General features: G+C 42.9%; 1 protein-coding gene across 3 annotated transcripts in view; it reads left to right on the top strand.

The window, feature by feature from the left end:
- The window catches only part of RBMS3 (RNA binding motif single stranded interacting protein 3), a 910,338-nt gene that overhangs the window by 834,764 nt on the left and 53,210 nt on the right, over positions 1 to 22,364 (top strand). For all 3 annotated transcript variants that reach the window (XM_074945627.1, XM_074945630.1, XM_074945628.1), the window contains 3 exons: positions 1,692 to 1,738; positions 10,368 to 10,464; positions 12,261 to 12,311. In XM_074945627.1, coding sequence (XP_074801728.1) covers positions 1,692 to 1,738; positions 10,368 to 10,464; positions 12,261 to 12,311 — 195 coding nt within the window. The remainder of the gene's footprint in view (positions 1 to 1,691; positions 1,739 to 10,367; positions 10,465 to 12,260; positions 12,312 to 22,364) is intronic.

Raw genomic sequence — 22,364 nt, 5'->3', positions numbered from 1 at the left:
TTGAAACAGCGACGTTTTCAATGAACAAAACAAAACAAAAACTTGCCCCAACATCCGGGACTGATTGTAACCTCGAGTGAAGAAAAACCTGTTCCAGATTGCACAGTGCCATGTTAGTAGAACAGTATGATGCTCTGAATTCAAAGCTTTTATTTGAAAATAAATGCTTTTTTGTTTCTGAAAACGCAGCCGGTCACATTGTAGACCAAGGTGCTGCTTTTGTGTTAACTCACACTTTCAGAAAACCGTCTCCAACCAAACATTCTGTGCCCTGTTGTCACCACAGTCCTGCCTGGATCATCCCCTGTCTGTACAGAAGCCGGACCAGGCTCAGGCTCATTAAGCCTATGCACCATCCCCCTTTCCTGATCCCTGTGGGGAGCCATGTGGGATGGGGCAGGTGCTCAGATAGTAACAGTGGTTGTTCCTTGTAAATATTTAGATAGATAAGACCTGGCAATGCCCTTTGTCCTGTCAACAATGTGAAACTTGCAGTACAGTTATTACAGCATAAGTTTATGTCCACTTTTCCATAGAGATCTTCCACACCCTGGAATCCTTTTAAAGAAGGTCTGCTGGGCAGCTGAGCCTGGGGAGCATCTACCTTCTCCCTTCCCTCCCTTATCCTCCCTCTCCCATGTCAGAGCCTCACATCTCGTGCAGGACTTTAAAACACACAAACTTTTAAAAAATAAATGTCCCCTGTTTAAAGAAAAATGCAAATGAATGTAGCAGTCATGAGAGGCGGTGGGTTGTCAGCTCTGGAGATTCAAGTGGTGGCACAACATGGTGAGGAGCTTGTGCTTCCCAAACTGTCCTGCCAGTCTGCCTCAGCCCTGAACAAAAGTACCGCCTGGAGGAGTGAGGGGGCTGGTTCATTCTCCATCTCTGACCCATCCCTGGCTTTTCTGCTGAGCCTGCCGACACGTTTGCTAACGGTGATGTAGACAGTTGTTAACTAGAAGCTGCTTTGACATTGCCAGCTCATTCCACATAGGTCACCGTCTGATCCTGTAGTAATTACCGTCTGGGTTTGTCCCAGTGACTGATAGCAGAAAGGCAGTGTGTAGCGCTTTAACAAATTCTTTAGACAGCCATTCTCTAAAATATTTTATAAAGTAATCAGCATGTTTTTTTGATTGTGCTTTTCTGCTTGACTGCAGAAAAGATTCAATGTTACTTGTCCCAGACAACAAACTACAACTGCTGCTGACAGTACAGAGGAATCATAGAGTGATCTGGCCATAGAAGGTGTGGTCTTTGAAAGAAAATGTAGCTGTTCCTAAGCGTAACTCTTTCATACCCAGTCTGAATCTATTTATGAACTACCTGCCTCATTGGGAGGTAGCAGAACTTGGCCCTCAGTTATACCAGTATAAGTGTGGAGTAAGTCCATTGATCACAGTGGAGTTATTGATTTATACTGGTGTAATTAAGAGCACAATTTGGCTTCGAATGGTATAGGGAGAGGATAGCAAAAGTACTAGCCCAACCGATAGGCTGGGGAAATCTCTGTCAAGGAAGGTAACCAGACTTTCCAAACTACGGTGAGAAATTTTAGCTTTCTTTGTGGACCTAAGTCACTGTACATCAAAACTGAATGCATGTTAAATGGAATTGTGAAAGAATGTTTTATGCCATTTTGTCTACAGCTAGAGTAAAAATCTGTTTTTTCCCCTAACTATGTGCAGGCTGGCATGGCTTTGACCTATGATCCAACAGCTGCTATACAGAATGGGTAAGTAACGTATGCTTTTCAATTCCTTTTAAAAATTATTTGCAGGGCTCTCTTTCCAGTTTCTCTTCCTGCAGTGAAACTCATTCAGAAGCAAATTCATCTAATAATCCTTTTATAAGCTATGTCAGTGTGCACTGGCAAGTACATTTCATAGTTTCCATTTTTGTTTTTATTCTCTGTTGTGTGTAATATCTACTTAAACAAGAAGTTTCTTTTCCGAATAGTTTCCATCTCCATTTGGCAAACACTGTTTTTTCCCCTTTATTGACTTCATTTTAGTTAAAATAATTATTGAGAATGCCAGCATGGTTTGCGTACTAAGATTGTTCCTTAATCTGAGTTCCTTCTGCTAGCTGGATTGCTGTCACAGCATTGCCTGCATAAAAAGGCTGAAGACAAAGCCTTAGATAAGTTTTTGAGCAAAAGAGATTTAGGCTAGACTTATAAACTATGCTCACCTTCATTTTTCACCCACAACTCCCTGAGACAAATAATTGAAGGTGCAATTTTTGAAATGTGCCTGTCTACTTCAGTCATTAACTATCTGACCACCTGATAACACCTGCTATTATTTGTTGGGTTTAAAATTTCCAGCCAGATTATGATGGTTTTAAAATAGGATGTGTTTTGCGTCTAAAATATTTCACAGTGCCTGTTTAACCAAAGAGATGTTGATTGTAATAATTGCATTCTACATCATCATCAGTTAAAAGTGTGGGAAATTTGTGAGTCTTGGTAGACCTCACTAAATTCCATACAAGCACTTTAGCGACTATCATCTTGGATCTGTTTCCCATGAAGGGAAAAAGATATGAAACATTAGAAACTCTTGTTTTGTTTTTCAGTATTTCTTAGAGCATAGCTTAAATGTTTAAAAACAAACATTCCAAATATTGGAAAACAAATCGATGATAATAATTAACACTTTTCAACTTCACTCGACTTTACAAATGGCATCCCTCCAAGGTAGATTTTCATTTTGAGGATGAAGATGATAAGGCAGGGCAATAAAGTGACTTACCCAAGACCCCAAAGGGAGATTTTTCAGAACCCTGATTTGAACTCTGATGTTTTTAGTTCTGGTCCTGTGTGGAACTCTCTTTCTTTCTTGAACAAATCCATTTCTTTCCTGACTTGTTCTCTGAGGTACTGTGCACTTTTCAGCTGATAGCACCCTGTTGGCCATGTTTGAAATAAAATCATCAAAGTTCATAATCCACTAGTGTATCATCAAAACAATTGGTTTTTAATTAAAAATAATTTCTATGTATCAGTGACATGAACATACTGGGAATTGTAATTTCATTGACTCAAAGTGACTAACATCCTTTTATGTTTAATTCTGTGATGATCTGTAAAATTCAGTCATGTTATAGTGAAAGTTATTTCAAATCCACACATTATTTGTATCGCAGAGGACCCAATACCATTCAGGCATTTGGATTGCCCAGTTGCTTGAAGATGGTTGCTTTTGGGGGAAAAAATGTGTTCTGCAATGCAGTGTCCAATGGAAAATTCCAGTTTTTCATTTTTTAAATGTTCTTTTATTTGAAAAATATAAAATAAATAACAATATAGGGCTTCTCTATCATATATTAACAATTGATTCCTGCTCTTGACCTTTCTTTTTTCCTAGAGGCTCATTACATTTTCAATTTGATTAATATAAAAAAGTCTCACTCAAAATGCTCACATGGCAATAGTCTGATTGAATGAAGTGTCATCAGAAGCACTTATTAATATGTAGAAAACCATGGTTGACCCACAGAGAATTATATAGTAGGTATTCCATCTTCAGATACTAGACATATCATAAAAATAAGATGTCTCTACTGTCACCTTAATAACATCACTACCCCTTGATTCAATTATTTCTTTTTAACTCCCCCACAATTCATCTATTAGTCGCTATACTTCATATGGATGCAATTCTGTATCATTTTTCACATGCATACTTGCATATTTGATGGTATGTATTTTGTTGCATTGCTGTCATTCAATATGTTCAGGTATGATGGACTGTATCACACACTGTATTTTAGCACAATTTTTCAGGTAACAAGTATTCTTGTTGTGTAATTCTTTAGCAATAATGGGAGATGAGCAGCTAAAGTCTGAACATCAAGTTGAGAATATACTCCAGTACTTGCAAAAGCAAGACATTATACTTGTGCTTGTAGCAAGATTGGGCAGGCCTATTCAAGGGACCCAGGTTAACAAGTGCTGGAGCACTGCACAAAAATGGTAAAATCCAGCTGATTTGTTTGAGAGGTGTGGCTTATTAACAACACGTGGCTTACAACAGAGGTGGAGTGGCTTTCAGAGGAGAGGCAACAGGATCATGAGGACGGAGGAGGGAAAACCCAGGGCCAGCCAAGCTCAAGGAGGAAGCCTAGGATGAGATTTGAGTTACTGATAAAACTAACCCCCAAGAAGGTTGACCGTACCTGTTATCAAGTCTTAGAATGCTGCGTAAAGCTGCTGAACTTCTGCTGATTCATTTTGGCAGGTGCAACTTACTAACTCCACACAGGATATGAGGAAGGTGGGAGTGGCTGTGTAGAGAGAGGCAGCTAGGACAGAGGTGGCCCTGGAAAGCTCATGGAGGAGCTGGAGTTTAGGTTATGGTATTGCTTTTGAGTTATCAGCAGAGTCAAACCTTAAGAAAAGGAGTGAGTTTGGACACTAACTCAGGAGCTGTGTGTTCTTCTGATGACAAAAATGGGATTCAGTCCAATCACCGAATGGTACTGAGAGTTTGATTAGTGTATGATTGTATAAAGAAAAGGAGTACTTGTGGCACCTTAGAGACTAACAAATTTATCTGAGCATAAGCTTTCGTGAGCTACAGCTCACTTCATCGGGTGCATTCCCGATAAAGTGCGCTGTAGCTCACGAAAGCTTATGCTCAAATAAATTGGTTAGTCTCTGAGGTGCCACAAGTACTCCTTTTCTTTTTGCGAATACAGACTAACACGGCTGCTACTCTGAAACCTGTAGGATTGTGTATATTCTTTTAAAGTCCATAGCAGAAGTAAAAAAAAAAGAAGCTTTTCAACAAAAACAAAAACTAAGTCGTTTCCTCCACAAAGTAATGGATCATTCTCTTTTGAGACTATTAAGTTATAGGGCTTGATTCTCCATTCCATTACACTGTTTTTATGCCAGTGGAACTCCATTAAAATCAATGGAGTTACACCAGCATAAAACTGGTGTAATGGAGTGGAGAATCAGGCCCTTAGTGTACCATAACAATGCAATATGAACATCTGAAGTACCAGTCACCGCACACTGTGGTGCAGAAGCTCTATTCCTCTCTCAATCTCTCTCTGTCTTTTCTGTCTTATAATCAGGCTTTCTTGAACTGCATTTATAAAGGCACTTGGATTTTTTTTCAGGGAGCAGTAGGTAGTGCTACCTTATCAGTGTTACAATTCATTATATTACTATTAGTTGTTTAATGCACTTGTACAAGAGAATACAAAAGTCTTCTATTTGCATTCTAAACATACTCATTTAAAATGTTGCTGAGGTTTTAGTCCTGTTTTGAGTGTAAGATCGCAGCGTACTGTATCAGTTTCATATTGATATCTGGGGGACTATACTATGGATTTGCAGAGCAAGGGGCTCGATACTCAGAGAGGTGTTTTCCATCGCTGAGAGCTGACTCTGTGGCTTATTGCAATGGAAACTTGCTGCTGTGATAATGCTTGGTAATACTCTTACATTATGTTAGCCCCAGGATGCTATTCATGAATCTGACTTTTTCAGTACTGCCTGTGGACATGAGGCATGAGCAAATGGTGTTTATTTCTGTGCAAATATTTCTTGCCATTGTGCACGTTCTATGCGAAAGGTTGCACATTCTCCCATAGGATAGTAACCATATTGACATTTTTGCAGTGACATACAAAGAGTCAAATCTCCCAATCCAACTTGCTTTTTTGAGGTAGGAATGAAATATATGAGCTATTAGACAACAAAAACTTCCCTCAGAGCACTGCAAGTCCTATGTGCCAGATATTTGGTATCCCCTTATTGTGAACACGGTTCTATTAAGGTGATTTATAAAATCTCTCCTTACCTGTAACGAGGTGTGTGGGTGAATGTGTTTTCTCTGTGCACATAATATCCACATACAAAAGATCCTTTTCTTTTTTTTCTTTTTTTGAACGACAGAGCAGCCTCCAATTTGCAGGTGCAGTTTGTAACTGCAAAATTTGCACCTGCATTGTTGCACTTCGTTTTTGAGTTGGAGATATGTGCACCTAGAGCAACTTGATTGCAGTAATTCTGATTTGCACCTGCAAATGATTTTGTGTGTGCAAATTGCACCTGCAGAAAGAGAGGCTAAGCCTCAGTCTTTGAGAATGCACCCCAGAACATATAGGTCGATTACTTCAAAATCTACAATTCTGGGAAAGTACTGTGCTTTCCAATGCCAGTGGATTTGGGGACCAAATTCAGTGGTGAGTCTAGAAGGGCCAAAAAGGAGTCAAAGCTGGTGTCACTTATACCTTCTGCCAGCCCCTCCCCCCTACCACCACCACTCCAGTGTATACATTGGCAGCTAAGATTCCAAGATTCCATTAGATGTATGCATTCAGTCTCACACTCACCAAAAATGCAACTGTCACCTCACATCTCTTCAAGTTAAGTCTAAAGAAGTCACCAAAACTAAGAGGCCACAGAGAAAAGCAGAGCAAGAAAAGCAGCTGCCAGGAGAGTATAGCAAAGTGTACATCAGAGTAAGCTGCTCTTTACATTTCGCTTCTACCCTTTCTTTGGGATCCACAGCATGTATGTTACACAAGTTTAGACTCCTTTACGCATCAGTGAATGGGGGTAAGGGAGTTTGAGTGGGATGTTTGTGAGGTGCCTCTAAGCACAGGGAAAGAGGTGTCTAAGGTGGCTTTAAGTTACCTCCCAGTTCTGGGCTGCTGCAACTTTCGCTGCTCTCGGGAGCTATCTAATCTATGGCACCCCAAGCCAACCTACCTTTGGGCAGCAATGCCATTGAGCATTGCCCTTGTCTACTATGCCCTCATGACCTCCAGCCCCTGGTTCTGCCCCCAACATACCGTCTACACCTGGACTTGCAGAGGGGGCTTCGGAAGATGCTTTGAGCAGGGGATTGGACTGGATGATCTCCTGAGGTCCCTTCTGACCCTGATGTTCTATGATTCTATGACATCCTGCTGCTGACTTGCTCAATTTCTTCACTGAGGGAATTCTCCCCCAGAAGGATGAGAGACTTTTCCACCCCTTTCCACTGCAGAGCATGGCCCAGTGTCATTAAAATTACAGTACAACTGTAGGCTTGCTTTTCCTATTAAGTTGTTTGTTCTGTCAGAAGTGTCTCCTTTCTCTTCCATGGTGTTTTGGTATGGATGTGTTAGGAATGTCTCTGACTGCCCTGATAATTTGTTTTAGATGATACCTGTTTGAAAGCATTCCAGACCATGACAGATAAATGGCATTGGCCAGGGAGCTGAGAGGCATGTATTTTTCCCATTACTCGACTGTGTATTCCAAAAGCTTATATAATAGTCACATAGCTGCAGCTCTAAGCTGAAAATGAAATGGTTAGTTGTCTATCGAGTTATTGGCTTAAGCAGGAAATCAGCATTAGGGGATCAAATAGGATGTTGTTTCTCTCCTGAACTGTCTTCCACCTGATAGCTCTTACCTTGAGTGGCAGTGTTTTAACTTCCCAGAGAGTGAAATATAATTCCATGTTTGATGGATAGGAATAGAACAGTAAGAACAAAAATGCATTGTTTTCTCAAAAGGGTTTCCCCTTTACAGTTTTTCTTTACTTGTGAGGTTTATTTATATTTCTATTCTCTAGTTCCCCATGGAGTTTCCTGTAAATTCTGCTGTTTTCATTTCTGGTCTACAGCTTGCCTCGGTACATTTGCTAAAAAATAGCATGGCCAAAGTGAAATCTGATTAGCCATTGACTGGGAACAGATCACTTGTGGTCAGCAGATCATTCTAACAGGACTAGGGAAAACATATGCATTGTGCTAATGTCACAGGTAAATGTATTAAAAAAATTCTTTGGTTTTAAATAACAGCATCTGTTCGGTCCCTGCTGAACAACAGTTTAACGAAAAATGCATCTGTCTTCTCCTTCATTATCTCATAAATAGGATACATGTAAAATGTTATATGGAGACATTTTAAAACCAGCTGTCTGGGCAGCACTCTCAGACAATATAGACATTCTTAAAAATGGCAAGTTATTGCTATGTTTTCTCCAGAGTTCAGCTTGCTGCCCTTGCTATTTTAAAATCTTATTTGAAATACTGAGAATAGATACTTTCTTTTCTCTTCTCCCCCACTATTTTTGGACATTTTCTCCCAATGTTCAAAGAAGGGAGCCTGCTTTTCCTGTTTCTCCTGGCTCAGGGATTTATTTTACTCCTCATCCAGAATCTGCTACATTAAATAGAGTGATTATTATTAAATCCTGATTTGTCAAAGTGATTGTTAGCAGTGTACTAGTGTAAAAAAAGATAATGTTGTTTTGTTGCATGGCTGTTGTGGAAGGCGACTGTTAATTTCCTTTCCTCAGTGTGGAAGAGATGTCAGAGGAAGGGGGAGAATACATTCTAATTCACCCTCTGCAGAAAGCGTCTCTGCAAAATCCTATGCACCACTTATATCCACTGCATGCCTCAAGTGATGGGCTTGAAGTAGAAATAAAAACAATAAAATAAATCAGAGGTTGAGATTTCCAAAGCTGTCTAGGGGAGTTAGAGACTAGACAAGGTGGGTGAGGTTAATATCTTTTATTGGATCAACTTCTGTTGGTGAGAGAGAGACACTTTCGAACCACACAGAGCTCTTCAAGTCTGGGAAAGATACTCCGAGCGTCCCAGCTAAATGCAAGGAAGAACAGATTGCATAGCAAAAGTAGTTAGACAAAAACAACCTGTCATGTGTGGGTGAACGTTCTTCACAAAGCAATCACTCTGCGTCTGACCTATCAGTCCTCATCCTCAAAGGAAACCTGCACAACACTTTCAAAAGACACACCGGGGAGTCAGAGATGACTCGTGCCTGCTGATAGTGGGGAGCACAGCGTAAAATGGGGGCACGTGAGTGCCCCATGCGTTGCCTCTGGGAGGAACCTTCCAGCCCGACCTCCATGGGGCAGGGCAGCAAATCCCACTGGCTCCTGGGGTGGGGGGCACAGGAGCAGGGAGCATGTGCCCCTGGCCCGGGGAGACCCACAGTGTCTCCCCGGAGCTCCAGCGTCCTCACAGATACCTCAGCAGGGGAGGTGAGGGGCACAGGCAGTGCCCCTAACTCAGGCTGAGCAGAGGGAATCTGCTCCCAGCACCTTCCCCAGCAACCGTGTGTGGGGAGCAAAGGGGGCAGGATGGAACCACTTCTCGCACCAGCTGAGGGTGAGCACTCAAGGTCAGTAACTCTGCGCAGCGCAGTGGCTGTCCGTGAGAGAGGCCAGCTGGGGAGGCAGTGGCGGCCTTCCCGCTCTGCTCCCTGCCTGGGCCAGGCTGCCGAGGATAGGGAACAAGCCAGCCATAGCCCCCCAATCCTCTGCACATTTCTGGCTTGCTTCCCACCAGCAGGCTGAGCGGAGCAAGCCCTGCAAGGGCAGCTTAGCACTCACAGAAATCTGAGGGGGCACTAGACCCCACATGCTCCCCACCCACGCGTCACCTCTGCTGGGAACTTAAATTGATAACTCTGCTAGACATTAAAAATCATGTATTGAACAGAGACACTGGATTTATGGCTTATTACAACAATCTGTAACCCATTAACCCCCTCTTTTTGACTGTAACTGCAGAGGTATTAACCAGCCACTCTTCCTTGAATATGTGCTGATTACTTGTGCTGAACAATCTGTTCCACCTTGCATTTAGCTGTGAAGCTGGGGGTACCTTTCCCAGGTCTGAAGAAGAGCTCTGTGTGGCTGGGAAGCTTCTCTCTCTCACCAACAAATGTTGGTCCAATAAAATATATTACCTCGCCCATCTTGTTTCTCTACAATCCTGAGACTGATACTGCTACAACTATACTGCATACAACTGAGGGAGTTAGACACATACCTTTGATTAATTTCAATGGAAGAGATGCATTTACCTCTTCTAGATTGATATGAAAATCTTAACCAGTGTGTCCAGTAATTGCAGCTATCCCTCAATAAGCAAACTGAGGGAATATCATCAACACTGAACTATTCAGATCTGAGAGAAAATAGTTACCGTATGCATAAATGAGATCAATATCAGTGTCTTTGATATGGTCGGAGGAGTTTTCCTATACTAGATTGTACTCTGGAAAATCAACCACCTTTGCATTTCAAATAGCTGCTTTCTCCATTTCTGAAGGAGAGTTTTCCACAGTTCTATGCTTCTTAATGCTTTCTGTAGGTGTAGAGGAAAAAATGATGTCTTCTGCAAATGGTCTTGATAGTGAAATTGAGCGGGAGGGAGAAAACTGACAAAATTCATAGAGTCACATCATCCTTTTTTATTACTGTTTTGGAGAGAAAAAGAGATAATTGTCTTTGCCAAGTGGTGGCAGTGGATCAGTTAATTGGAGTCTGGCTATCAAGAGCCTCAAGAATCTTCCTTTTGTTTTCTGTTTCCAGATTTTATTCCTCACCGTACAGTATTGCAACAAACCGCATGATTCCACAGACATCTATCACGCCATTCATTGCTGCTTCCCCTGTTTCTACATATCAGGTATGTCAGATTTGCATGCATCTCAGTATGTACCCCCACTTGATGATTATGTTTTGGATGTGGACAAAGGCAAAACGTATACAGCAGAAAATTGTGTGTGTGTGCCTGCACGCTTTACTCATGCTTTAAACCAAGGCTTTTTTAGTAGCACTCAAGTTCCACTTAGTGTAGGGTATCAAGTATTTTCTGGATTCTTTACACTAAGTAATAAAAGCCACCATGCTTTTGTCCTATTTCAATCAGTTTTTCAAGTGCTCAGCATTTTGCTTCATTTCCAGTTGACACTAGCAAAAGTTTGTCATGCTTAATGAGATGTTTAGTCATTATGGCTTCTTTTCATTGGCCGAATTTTAGAGAATGCACCTTTTTAGTCATTTAGTTTCTCTTGATCATGTTTTGACCTTTTGCTCTCAGCTGTACTTGCCTCAATGACCTCCATTAACAACACACATTCCTCTTGAGTAACACCCTGCAAAGCAAGACATTGGGGGAACACAGTTTTTATAGATGTCTTCAGGCTCCCACCCATTGTGTATTTTGGAGTTTCTGTTCTCACCAACTCCTCCCAGTGGCCCCAAAATAGTTTTACCTTCCAGGCCTCCTTTTTCTATATCAATTTTCCATTGTGAAATCCTTGTTGTGGCAGGATGGCTTTTCTGAGGTGATGTTCAAATATGGCTGCATAGATTTATTTGCGGGCAATATTTTTGGAGTGGAACACCTCCAGTATATAGCTAGGCATTATTGATTTGAGGAGCAAAAGTATTGAGTTTTTCCCACATTATAGTGAGGAACACTTTTGTCAGGCCATCAGAGTTGAAACCATGCACAAAACATATCCCTAAAACTTACCAAGGTAGATAATTTTCATTGTTATCTGGGGTTGTTTTCTTTAAATATTTATGGTTGAATTTAATGGTCATGAAAGTGAGAAACTTCTGGCACTTACTTTAATCAGGTACAGTGCAAGTGTTATGTGCTCTTCCCCACACCAGTCAGTTCCGACCTGCAGCCTCGCTGCTCTTCCAATCCTGGCGCCTGCTTCAGAAAATTCCACTAGACTTGCAAAACTACATTTGGGAAATTTTGTTGTTGTTGTTGGGTTGGGTTTTTTTTAGATGAAGAAAATGTCTGCAGGATACTACCACTACGTTGAGATACCAAAATTATTTTAGTTTGTACAGGAAAGGAGATTGAAAATCAGATCTCCAGAGGTAAAATTAATTAAACCTCACTCTACTCCACAACTCAGAATTCTTAAACTTGAAGTGTATGTAAAATTTTTCAAGCAGATGTTCTCTTACCGAGATAACTTCCAAATGGCAACACAAAAGGTAAAATTTTCAAAATCTCTTAAATTGCCTAGCATCCCCTTTTCCCAAGCTTTGAATGAGACTTTCAAAATTACTTTCTGAGGTACGTAAGTCACTTTTGAAACTAGGACTTAAACACGATGGCACTAAAGAGCTTTTGAAAATTTTACTTAAAGTTTGCACCTACTGTACCATCTGTTGGATAACACACTTCACTGGATAAAACAGGGGAGCATAGACAGTGTGGCTGTCTTTCAGACTCCTGAACATGGCAGAAACATTACTGAATGGGATCTGAAAGTTTCTATGCCAATAAGATTACAAGACATAAATGAATTTTGTCTCCCCGTAGGTTCTTCCTGAAATTAGCTCACTATTAGTTGTTATTGTGACAAGTGCAAAGGATCCTTGCAACTGAATTCACTGAGAAAAGAGATCTCTGTTTAAAAGATCTTGTGCTAACGAAAGTTGTTTGATACGCAGGTCCAGAGTACTTCGTGGATGCCTCATCCGCCATACGTTATGCAACCAACAGTAAGTGGATATTTCCTCGCATCCAACTAAACCTGTATGCAGATCCCTACCTCTACTGGGCAGCACTAGGTCATTGGAAAAGTTATAAGAGTGACCACCTGCCCCATTAGATGGGAATCCTTTGTCATGCATGTCAAGATCCCGCTTCTTTAAGGATAATATTTGTATTCAGTATAAAGAGGAAGATGGGATCGTATATTGTCTAGTTTTGTTGATTATATTAAGGAAATAAAAAACCCTTGAGTGTAGCGTCTGAATCATTACTTTAGGGACTGTGAAATAACTGCACTCTTGGATATTTTGAGTTGCTTGGATGAACACATCTGCTACCCTTCCCCTATATCTTTATCCATTCAAAAAATCCTTTCTCGCTGACATATAAACTTGAAAGGATCCTTACTGTATCGCTAACGTATTCCAAACACTGCAAGAGGTAAAGCACAGCTGTCTTAGAGTCTCCGAGAATTTGGGTCTTCTCTCTGACTTGATCAGTCAACTCATATTTTTTTTTGTCTTGGAAAGTTTGCTTCATGCTTCATCAAATACAGTACAGCACTCAAAACAGCACGCAAATACGTGTTGCATCATTCATTAAAAATAAGTCGTTCTGCAAGTTTAGTTTCGCTCACAAAGTACTTTTGACAGTGTTGTTTAAATGCCAGCGAAGTATTAGATGGAGACAACACACTGAATACATTTGTACAGATTGCCTGAATTGTGGAGTGCTTTGTTTGTTTGTTTGTGTTGTATTTGGGCAACTTATCAGATACGGATTGATGTGAAACTGTTGCTTATTCACATTCAAATATTTATTCCACATCAACACATTTTAAGTAATTGATTTCGCATGAGGAGGGTAAATGTAACATGCAGTTGCAGAGCATCAGATTTTTTACAATATCTATGTTTTCCCACTCATGCAAGTATTCTGACTTTATAATAATAATAATAATAATAATAATAGTTTTATTTATTTGGTGCCTATCTGCTGAAGTATGGGAGTGAATATCTTGGGAGTGAATTTCTCCGTCCATGAAATTGGGGTAGCTGCTTTCACTAGCTAGAGTTAGGCATATAGTAGTATGGATATAATTATCTGACCTGTGGACCAAAATCCTGATTTGAAACACCCTTGCTCATTCACCATCGTTGCTCTCCTCAGCAGAGTCTTACAGATTTTTCAAGCTGTGCAGTAGTCTGATCACGTGATCAAACGCCTACTCAGCGCTCAATTGAAACAACCAAGTTTATTTCATTTGCATTCAAATCTGGATGCAAATCCATGTCTCCTTGAGGGAAAGAGAGCACATAAAGCTCCCTACATCTGACAGTAGGGAGGCGTGTTCAAGTGAGAGTTTTTATAAGTACAGTGAAATCTATTCTCTAACTCTTCAGACATAACTGCAGAGCATACGAAATGTTAGAATCCCACACATCGGTGAAGGCAAGTAACTGTTTTCTAACCTGTGGAAAACCAGTGATCTCTGTAAAATACACAGGATTTACAGAGAAAATCCAAGCACTTTCACTGCTCCGGTTTGAGATCCTTTGTTCCATATGACCACTTGGCTATTATTACAAAACACAGAAACTTCATTATGAAGCAGGTTGGATAGCTACACACAAAATATGCCTGACACAACCCCACAAAAGGAAGGAAGTGAAAAATTAATCCACTTAACTACATACCATCTGCTCTACCACACCCAAACACACACCTTAATATCACCACAGCTACCATACATCTTTACAGACCTTTACTCTGCCTTGTTTTTACTCTTCTGCACACACTCCTTTAGCAGATTATTTTTTCCCCAACACTGGTAGTTGTAGGTGTTTAGTGTTTGGTTGTGTTGGGAGAGGGTAGTTTGGTAAATGGCTCTGTTCAATAGAGTGATTAAACGGGTGAAGGAAGGCTGGCATCCCAAGGGAGGCAGAGTTAAGTCTGTGGTACAGTCTATCATGTAGGGTAGTTGTGGTCATAGTAAGGTGTGTGCTTGCGGGTGAAGGAGTAGAAGGTATGTAAGTAATTGACTTCACTTTTCATTTCCCATTTCCCTGGTTTTGTGTGTGTGTGTGTGTGTGTCAGTCCTATTGTGTCTATTGCAATCCTAATGACTTCACACACAGTTTCTTTTGTGCATACATTTCGTAGGTGGGTTTTTTTTAATGCTTAATCTGGGGCAGGCATTAGAAAAGGGGGAGATAGACCAAACGGGTCGAAGAGCCGGGGAATATTGGTCAACAATGAAATGTAGGGCTGCCAAGGAAAAATTTCACCCAAATCCAAGGGCTTAATTATTAAAAATTTATTATGAGAAACCAAACACTACATAGAAAATTCAAAGAGCATAAAGATTAACAGCCTCTAAAATGTCTCACCAATTGGCAATCTACATTAACAGAAAAACAAGAATGTATGCCCTACTTTAAGCCCACTGTAGTTGCAACTCTGACTATGGAGTCTCTGCCAGGCACCTTCATAAAGTTAAAAACAACAAAATGGAGAACATCTGACTAAGTTAGGATTTCAGAGTCTCCAGTGAGTTCGTGAAACTGGTGGCTTTCTGATCCAATTAGCTATTTGTCTCTCCTCTTTCGTTTAGTATGTGACTTTGCTATCTAAAATGTCACTATTTCACTTGACGACATTTTACAAGATGACTGATTACAGTGACTGTGTACTCTACGTGGCTGTATAATGTCACATTAGAAGCCAACGCTGATAAAATTTTACATTCCCCTTGCTACAAAATGTAGGAACATTTTGTTAAGGCTGTATTATTCTTTGTGAGCAAACATAAACTCTTTTAAGGAGAGTAATGTTTGAGTCACTTCTAATGCTTTGTGTTAATTATAAACATTCAGTAAATGATGTCACTGGATGATTAATTTTTCATTCTCAGAAGAAAGTTCAGATTTAACATGCTCTTTATATTTAAACGCGATGTAATGCTCTTCATGATAGAAGAGCCAGGATTCTGTTGTAGTGAAGACAACTAGATAAAGGAGATTCTTTATTCAGGATACGCACACACGCAGACAGTCCAGCTTTCTCCCAGGTTCTCAAGCTCACAGACTGAAGGAAACAGCTGTGCTGCACAATGTAACAACCCAAAGAATATCTGGCTGCAATTGAGCTATCATGGAATGGATTGTTGACTACATGCAATGCTGGCCAACTATTTACGTGGAAAAATGCCAGGAATGTATTTCCAGTCATTACCAACCAAATAAGAGTAAAGTCTGACTTTACTTTGAAAGATAATGGGTAGAAATATTATTTTGAAAAACTTGTGTTATACGTAAATTCTATTAACTGTGTAGTTAGCTGCATGGAAATGAATATCAAATTGATTCAACCACTTTTGTTGATTAGAATAATTAGCACAGATAATATTCACATGCTGGCAAAATGAAGTCATGCCAAAGAAATACCCACATCTGTGTACCCCAAAAGCCACTTGAACTTGCAAACTGGAGAACTGCACGTGCTTAGGTGCTTTAGAAAATGAGATTTGGGCTCCTGAATCAATTAGGTACTTTTAAAATGTTTACCCGAAGGATCTTTTGACTCAGGCACTTTTTAAAATTTTACCCGAGGTACATGTAATTAGATGGCTGAGCTGGCTGCACTATAGTCAGCAGACAAACAAATCTCAAATATTCAAGCTATATTAGTTTGTCCCCTTTCCTGTATTACCTGCCTATGTTTACCAACTCTGAAGAAAAACAAACTCTGATAGCATTGTGACAAGGTGTTCTCTTGACACAACATGTAATTAATTCATCCCAGAAACTGAGTTCTTTTTGATCAAGTACAAATTTCTTCTTAATCTGTTTACCCATCCCTGTCAGTTAAAATCATATACTCCATTGCTGCCTTGGAATAAGGGTTGAGGGAGAGAGATGGCAGAGTCCAAATATGAATGAAAAGTGAGTTATCCTGTGGATTTAGAGACTTTGCCGTATTAGCATGTTTTTGTTGTATGATACCCTGCTATCCTTGAATGCTCTCTGGTGGCTCATGGAAAACTTTGAAAAACATTGTATTTAAAGACAGTTCAGAGAGAGAGAGAGATCCTTCGTGTTTCTTTTAATTACCTAATTTTTATGATCAGGATGTTTGTTTTAAAAAGTTCATGTGCTCTTATTACTTGTTCTTCACTAAGGGCCCAATTTGTAGTGAACCAGCATAAATACCATACACATACATTATCTGTGCATGCATCTGTTTTTGCATTTGAGACCCCTCATGTGTGCATGAAAAGCTAATATTTAGGGCCAAGTCTGCTTTATAGATTCTATACAGTAGCTGCCGAGGGAATTAACCAATGAAAGCATGCATCCTACCGGGATGGGAGGAAAGCACAGCAGCACACAGGGTATGTCTACTTTCCAGTTGGAGGTGCAATTGCAACTCGGGTAGGCATACCCATGCTAGCTTTAATCTAGCTAGTGCAGTTCCAAGTAGCAGTGAGGATTTGACGGCATGGGCTAGCAATGCAAACATGTACACAGGGATCCAGGCAGCTTGTACAGTCTACAGTGAACCTCATGATGCCATGTCTACACTGCTATACTAACTAAACTAAATCTAGTTCAGGTGTGTCTACCCAAGCTGCAGTCACACTTCCTGTTGCAGTATAGGCATACACCCAGGGAAAGCCACTTATGTAGGATGGTTTCCATTCTGATGATGTATTTCCAGTAGACACCCTGGATACATGAGTTTTAAAGGACTTGTCTCGTATCCAGCCACAAGCCCCCAAACCCTTCTGCCAAGAAAGGAGAGTATGCCAATATTCCATAAGGTAATCTTACTGATTTTTCAGTCCCTCTTGCCTTGCCCCATGGGAGAGGTAATCTGGCTTTCATTTTTTAAACTCAGTCCTTATTCAGGCAAAACTCCCATTTCAATGAGAATGTATCCTGAGTAAAGACTTCACGATTTTGTCTTTTGATTGCCGTATACAAATATAGAGTAAAATATACAAACTCTCCTCCGAAAACATATTATTTTTCATTTTCTCATGAGCAACTTTGTTGTTTTGGGTAATACCCAAAATACCACAGTAGTTTGGCAGTGTTTTGATTCCTACTTCCTTGAACAAAGAAAGTTTAGTTCCTTGTACATGCTCATTAATACCTCAGAAAACTATATTTCTTTACCTCACATTTGTTACTCTATCTTTTTAGTAAGAATCCATTGTGTGTTAGCATGTATGAATGTAAAGAAACAAAGTGTGTCCTCTGTCGGCCATTTGTGTTCTATGTATGTAATAGTTCAGCTACATGATATGAAAAATAAACAGGAAACGATCCTTAGAGATTGAAATCCCCAGCTCTTCTTTTAAAGTTTAGCTGTGTGTTTTTGAACGTGAACTTACTTGAACTTCTAAGGCCAAGGAGGTTAGAGATTGAAATGACTAACCAGACACCAGTGCCAAAGCTCTGCTGAACAGTTTTAATTCCAGTGTTTCCCGAGGCAGAAAATCAAGGACTGCCAATTCTACAACTCTGATAATCCAGGCAGTAATTGGCAACATTCCTTTGGGACTAGCATGGGGTCATGTCTCCCTGCCCCTCACCCAATACCGTGTCCATATATAGAAATTGTCTCCAGACTACCAATGCATAATCACAAATTGAGCATGTATTTACAGAATCTATCTAACCTCAGGTTTTAGTGCCAATCACCATAGTACTGAAGCTCAGAACAATGACTCCTGTAGTTAGGGTAAAGGTAGAAAAGCAAGACATTTCATCCAAGTCTATATCTCTAAAAGAGGACATGGGTGTAAGCAGTTCATCCATGTCACATATGAGGTGTAAGGATGGGGGCTTGAATAATGTATCATTGATTAGTCAACTCTTATCTGAAATAATATAAAACAAAATATAGCTGCAATAGTTTTTGGTTTTGATGATGTCAGACAAGCATCCCCTCTCGAATCCTTTCTGACACTCTGCTGAAGCCCCCTTGTGTCACTGAATGTCTTTGTGACATAAGCAAGATGTAAAAGCTTCTTCTGGAAACCTATGCACTGACATACAGTCAATGAGCTGAAGAGCCACATAGTGATTCCCCAAGACAAAGCCTTGTGTTTTGCTATTTGTTCTTATCCCTAAGAAGACTTAATTGCTTAGCTTAGCTTTTTTGACATAACTATTTTGCGAGGAATTTAAATTAATGGAAAAATATAGATATGTATACAAGATATATGTGTATATAAATGTTTGAGTTCAGATCTATGAACTTGACTAGAAAAGATATTTGAAGAACCAAACTGACATTAAACGTGAAAGTCACTCATGAGATTTTGGATCCAGGAATTTCTGTTTTAGGATAAATAATGTCCATGGAGTATTGATTTCTATTTAACAGAAGAGAAGCAATCTTAATCATCAGCCTCAGGCTCTCAAGAATAGTTTTAACACAACTGTTTCAAAGGAGCAGAATATATCAAAGGGTGTTTATTTTTTAAAGCTTTTTATTAATCAGTAGTTTTCTTCAGAAGAATGTAAAATATATGTAATTTTTTTTCAGTGAAATTTCTCGTTTTGTGAGTGGGAAAAGATTAAATGGTACTTTTTAAAGTTCTTCATGGGTTTAGAATGTTAGAATTAATCCTGGGATAATGGATTAATGAGCAGATGGAAGACAGTGTGATCAATAGAGTGATAAATTACATAAACATGATATAAATTGATCACATTTTCCTTCAGTTTATCACATCATTGATATTGCATCATGTATCTTATTGTGGATGTATGTCTGTGGAGGTGATGTTATAAATTGGAGAAGCATGTGATATGTTTATGTTGTATGCTTCTGTCATGGGGTGCTCCCCACTCTCACTGCTGCTCTAGCGCCTCCTTCTGGCAAGGGCACCAGAACCTTTTTAGAAGGGGGGGGCAGGTGACACATAACTGTGGCTAGTGGGGGACTCCTGCCCGCCCACTGCTTAAAGACCGCCCCCCCGCCTAGGGGGAGGATCTACAGAACCTGAAAACCAAATGATTCCGTGGGACAACTAATGAAATAACAGGGACAGGAGTGCGGTCAAAGGGTCAAAAGAAGGGAGCCTGACGGGGACACCGAGCAGAGAACCCCGGACAGCACCCACTGCTCCTCAAAGGCGTCAAGGGAGCCAGTGGACGCCGCCCAGAGGAACTCTGCCGGGATACGTGAACGGACTGAGGATCGGAAACAGGCCCCACAGTCACAGGAGTCTCCATCGGCCAACCTCCTCTCCCTGGTTTTATAGATGGCCGTTTTAGCCAGGGCCAGGAGGAGGTTGACCAGGAGGTCCCATGACTTTGTGGGGCCACAGATAGGGAGTGCATAGAGGAGGAGGTGGGGGGAAAAGTGCAGCCAAAAACATAACAGAATATTCGTGAGGAGCCGGAATAGGGGCTGCAACCTGGCGCACTCCAAGTAAACATGCGCCAGAGTCTCCCTCATGCCGCAGAAGAGGCAGGTGTCCGGGATGGGGTAAACCGCGCCAAGTACATGCCCGTGTTCACAGCCCCATGAAGGAGCCGCCAGCTGAAATCCCCGGCGGGCCTCGGAACCAGGGTGGAGTATAGGCTGGCCCACCGGGGCGCCTCACCCTCTAGAGGTGGCAGGAGGTCCCGCCACTTTGTGTCAGGGTGGGACACGAGGGTGAGGAAATAAAGGGTGTGGAGCATGAGCTTGTATAGGTGTTTCCTTGGCGCGGTCTGGAAACGAACCGGCTTCAAGTTGTGCAGCTGGCTCACGGAGAAGGGGCAAGGGGACCGGGTGGTCCACGGGGCAGGGGCCCGATGAAAAGGTCTGGAGGGCCTGGGGTGGCGGGTGGGTGGGGCATGCCCTCGTGCACGACCCGGTTGAGGTAAGCCCAAGCAGGGGGTGGCAAAGCGGCCCTCACCTCCTGAAGTACGCGCCGGGGAGTACAAGACCTGGAGAGCCCCATACGCTGAGCGAGCGTCAGGGGATCCAGCCAGTCTCCCCGGTCGTAATCCAGGAGGTCTCCAACTCTGGTAACTTCTGCCAGGACCAACCTCTGGCGCACCAAGGGGGACTCCGCCACCTGCACACGGAGCTAGGGGTTGTGTAGCAGGGGCTCCCCGAGGACATCTGCCCCCTCGGTGGCCGCCAAGGACCTGGTCGTTGAAAGCAGTTTCCAGGTCCAGAGTAGTGGGGGACTGTAGCAGGGTGGTCACCCGCTTCTGCCCTGAAGGGCTTGAAATCAGCCCTGGGAGAGGGCTGTGGCTGGGAGCAAGCAGTTCCCAGGCTGACTGGGGGAAGCAGGCTCAGCTGGGGCCACGCCCCAATCAGGGCTCAGCTGGCCCTTATAAGAGGGCAGTGGGCCAGGAGCCGAGAGTCTCCTAGCTGTGGAGGGAGACGGGCCTGGCTGCTGGGGAGCGTACCAGAGTACTGGAGGTGGAGCAGGGCTGGAGGAAGGCCAAGGGAGCTGGGGAGCTCCGACCTGGAAACCCCCAGGCTTCAGGCCTAGTGTAAGGCCAGATAGGTACTGGGGTTGCAGGGGGCAGCCCAAAGGTAGGCAGAGGAAATGGGTCCAAACCCCCCTTGCCTGTGATGATTGGCTTATACACTGCAGTCCTCCCCAGTGTGCAGGGGCTCAACGGTGACTGGCAGTAGCCAAAGTCTGAGGCGAGGTGGGGTTAGTGGGGGGGGTTCTCCAGGGAAGGGGAGACCCAGATTTGTGGGGGTACTGCCAGGGGGCAGCACCCCAGGGAAAGCGGCACCAGGGTCTGGGAGGGACATGGGGGCCAGCGGCAAGCAGGACACCGGCCTGCAGAGGGTGCTCCGGAGCCTGGAAGAGCTAATTCCCTGAGAGACCAGCAGGAGGCACCGCAGGGGTGAGTCCCGCACTGTGACAGGGACACAATTGAAAGATCTGGGGCGGCATGTGACCACCCCACGTGTTGCGTCTGTCTCCACCCCTTGACTCATCGCAGCAGATGGTCTGCAAAGCAGGCAGCAGCGCTGGGACTCCAGCAGCAGGGAAGGAAGAAGCAGCCCCATGTGCAGGAGTGGGGAGGAGCTCAGCCAGCAGCCAGCCACTGTGCTGCTTTCTCCCTCCCCAGCCTGCATGGACACACAGAGAGTGCAGCTGGCAGGGGGAGCTCTGCCTCCTCGCTGCTGGGCGTCCCAGCCAGAGGCGTCCCGAGAAATCTGGGGGGAACATGTGACTGTGCATGCCCCCCTAAGTGTCATCTCTGCCAAAGTGGAGTCCTGGGCCCCCTTCTCCCCTAACCCTGCATTCTCTCGTGGCCCTAGCCCCCTGTACTCCCTCCCTGCGCAGTTCCCCCCCCCCCGTCCCCCTTACACAGGCACTTGGTACAGCCGGTCTCCTACCTCCAGTGGCTGCACATAGCTCACCGGGAACCAGGCGCGCTGGCCATTCTTCTTCTGCCCTTCCAACCAGCCGCTGTCTGGCACCTGCAGCGCTGTAATGAGCTCCCTTGCTGCAAAGTGCAGCCCCTGCATATGGCGCCAGCCCGAGGCTTGCAGTTTGGTGCCCCCCTCCCCCAAACTATGCCCAGTTAAAAAATGGGAGGGCATGACCCACTGGCCCCACCAGTTCCAGCGCCGATGCCTCCTGGCCACTCTGGGGATTAGCTCTCGAGGCAGACGCGGTTTGCACGCAGTCACTCTGACTCTCTCTTCCCAGGGAATGACTGCAGCCTGCCCACCTCTGCAGCCTCCAAACACTTCTCCCTCTTTCCAGGAAGTGACTGCCCTTTCCCAGCAGCAGACCCTTTCTGTTGCCAGCTCCTTGGCTTTATAGGCCCCACGTATGCCCTGCCCAGTTTTCCCTGCTTGCAGTGAGTTCCCTGGCTCCTGAGCCAGGTGCAGCCTGTGGCGTTAAATGGTTTACCTGGCCATCTTAATCCTTGTGGGGTGGACATCTCATCACAGCCTCTCTAACTCGTCATTCGTCGCTCACCACATCTCTTGTCCCCTGCCCACAAATCCATCACCCTCGACTGATGCAAACGTTTCCAACGCCTGAGCAGCAGCGTCTGCAGCGACAATGGTAT

The sequence above is a fragment of the Natator depressus genome, chromosome 2 (assembly GCF_965152275.1).
Source record: "Natator depressus isolate rNatDep1 chromosome 2, rNatDep2.hap1, whole genome shotgun sequence".
Classification (NCBI taxonomy): domain Eukaryota; kingdom Metazoa; phylum Chordata; order Testudines; family Cheloniidae; genus Natator; species Natator depressus.
This window is presented reverse-complemented; position numbering and strand designations above follow the sequence as displayed.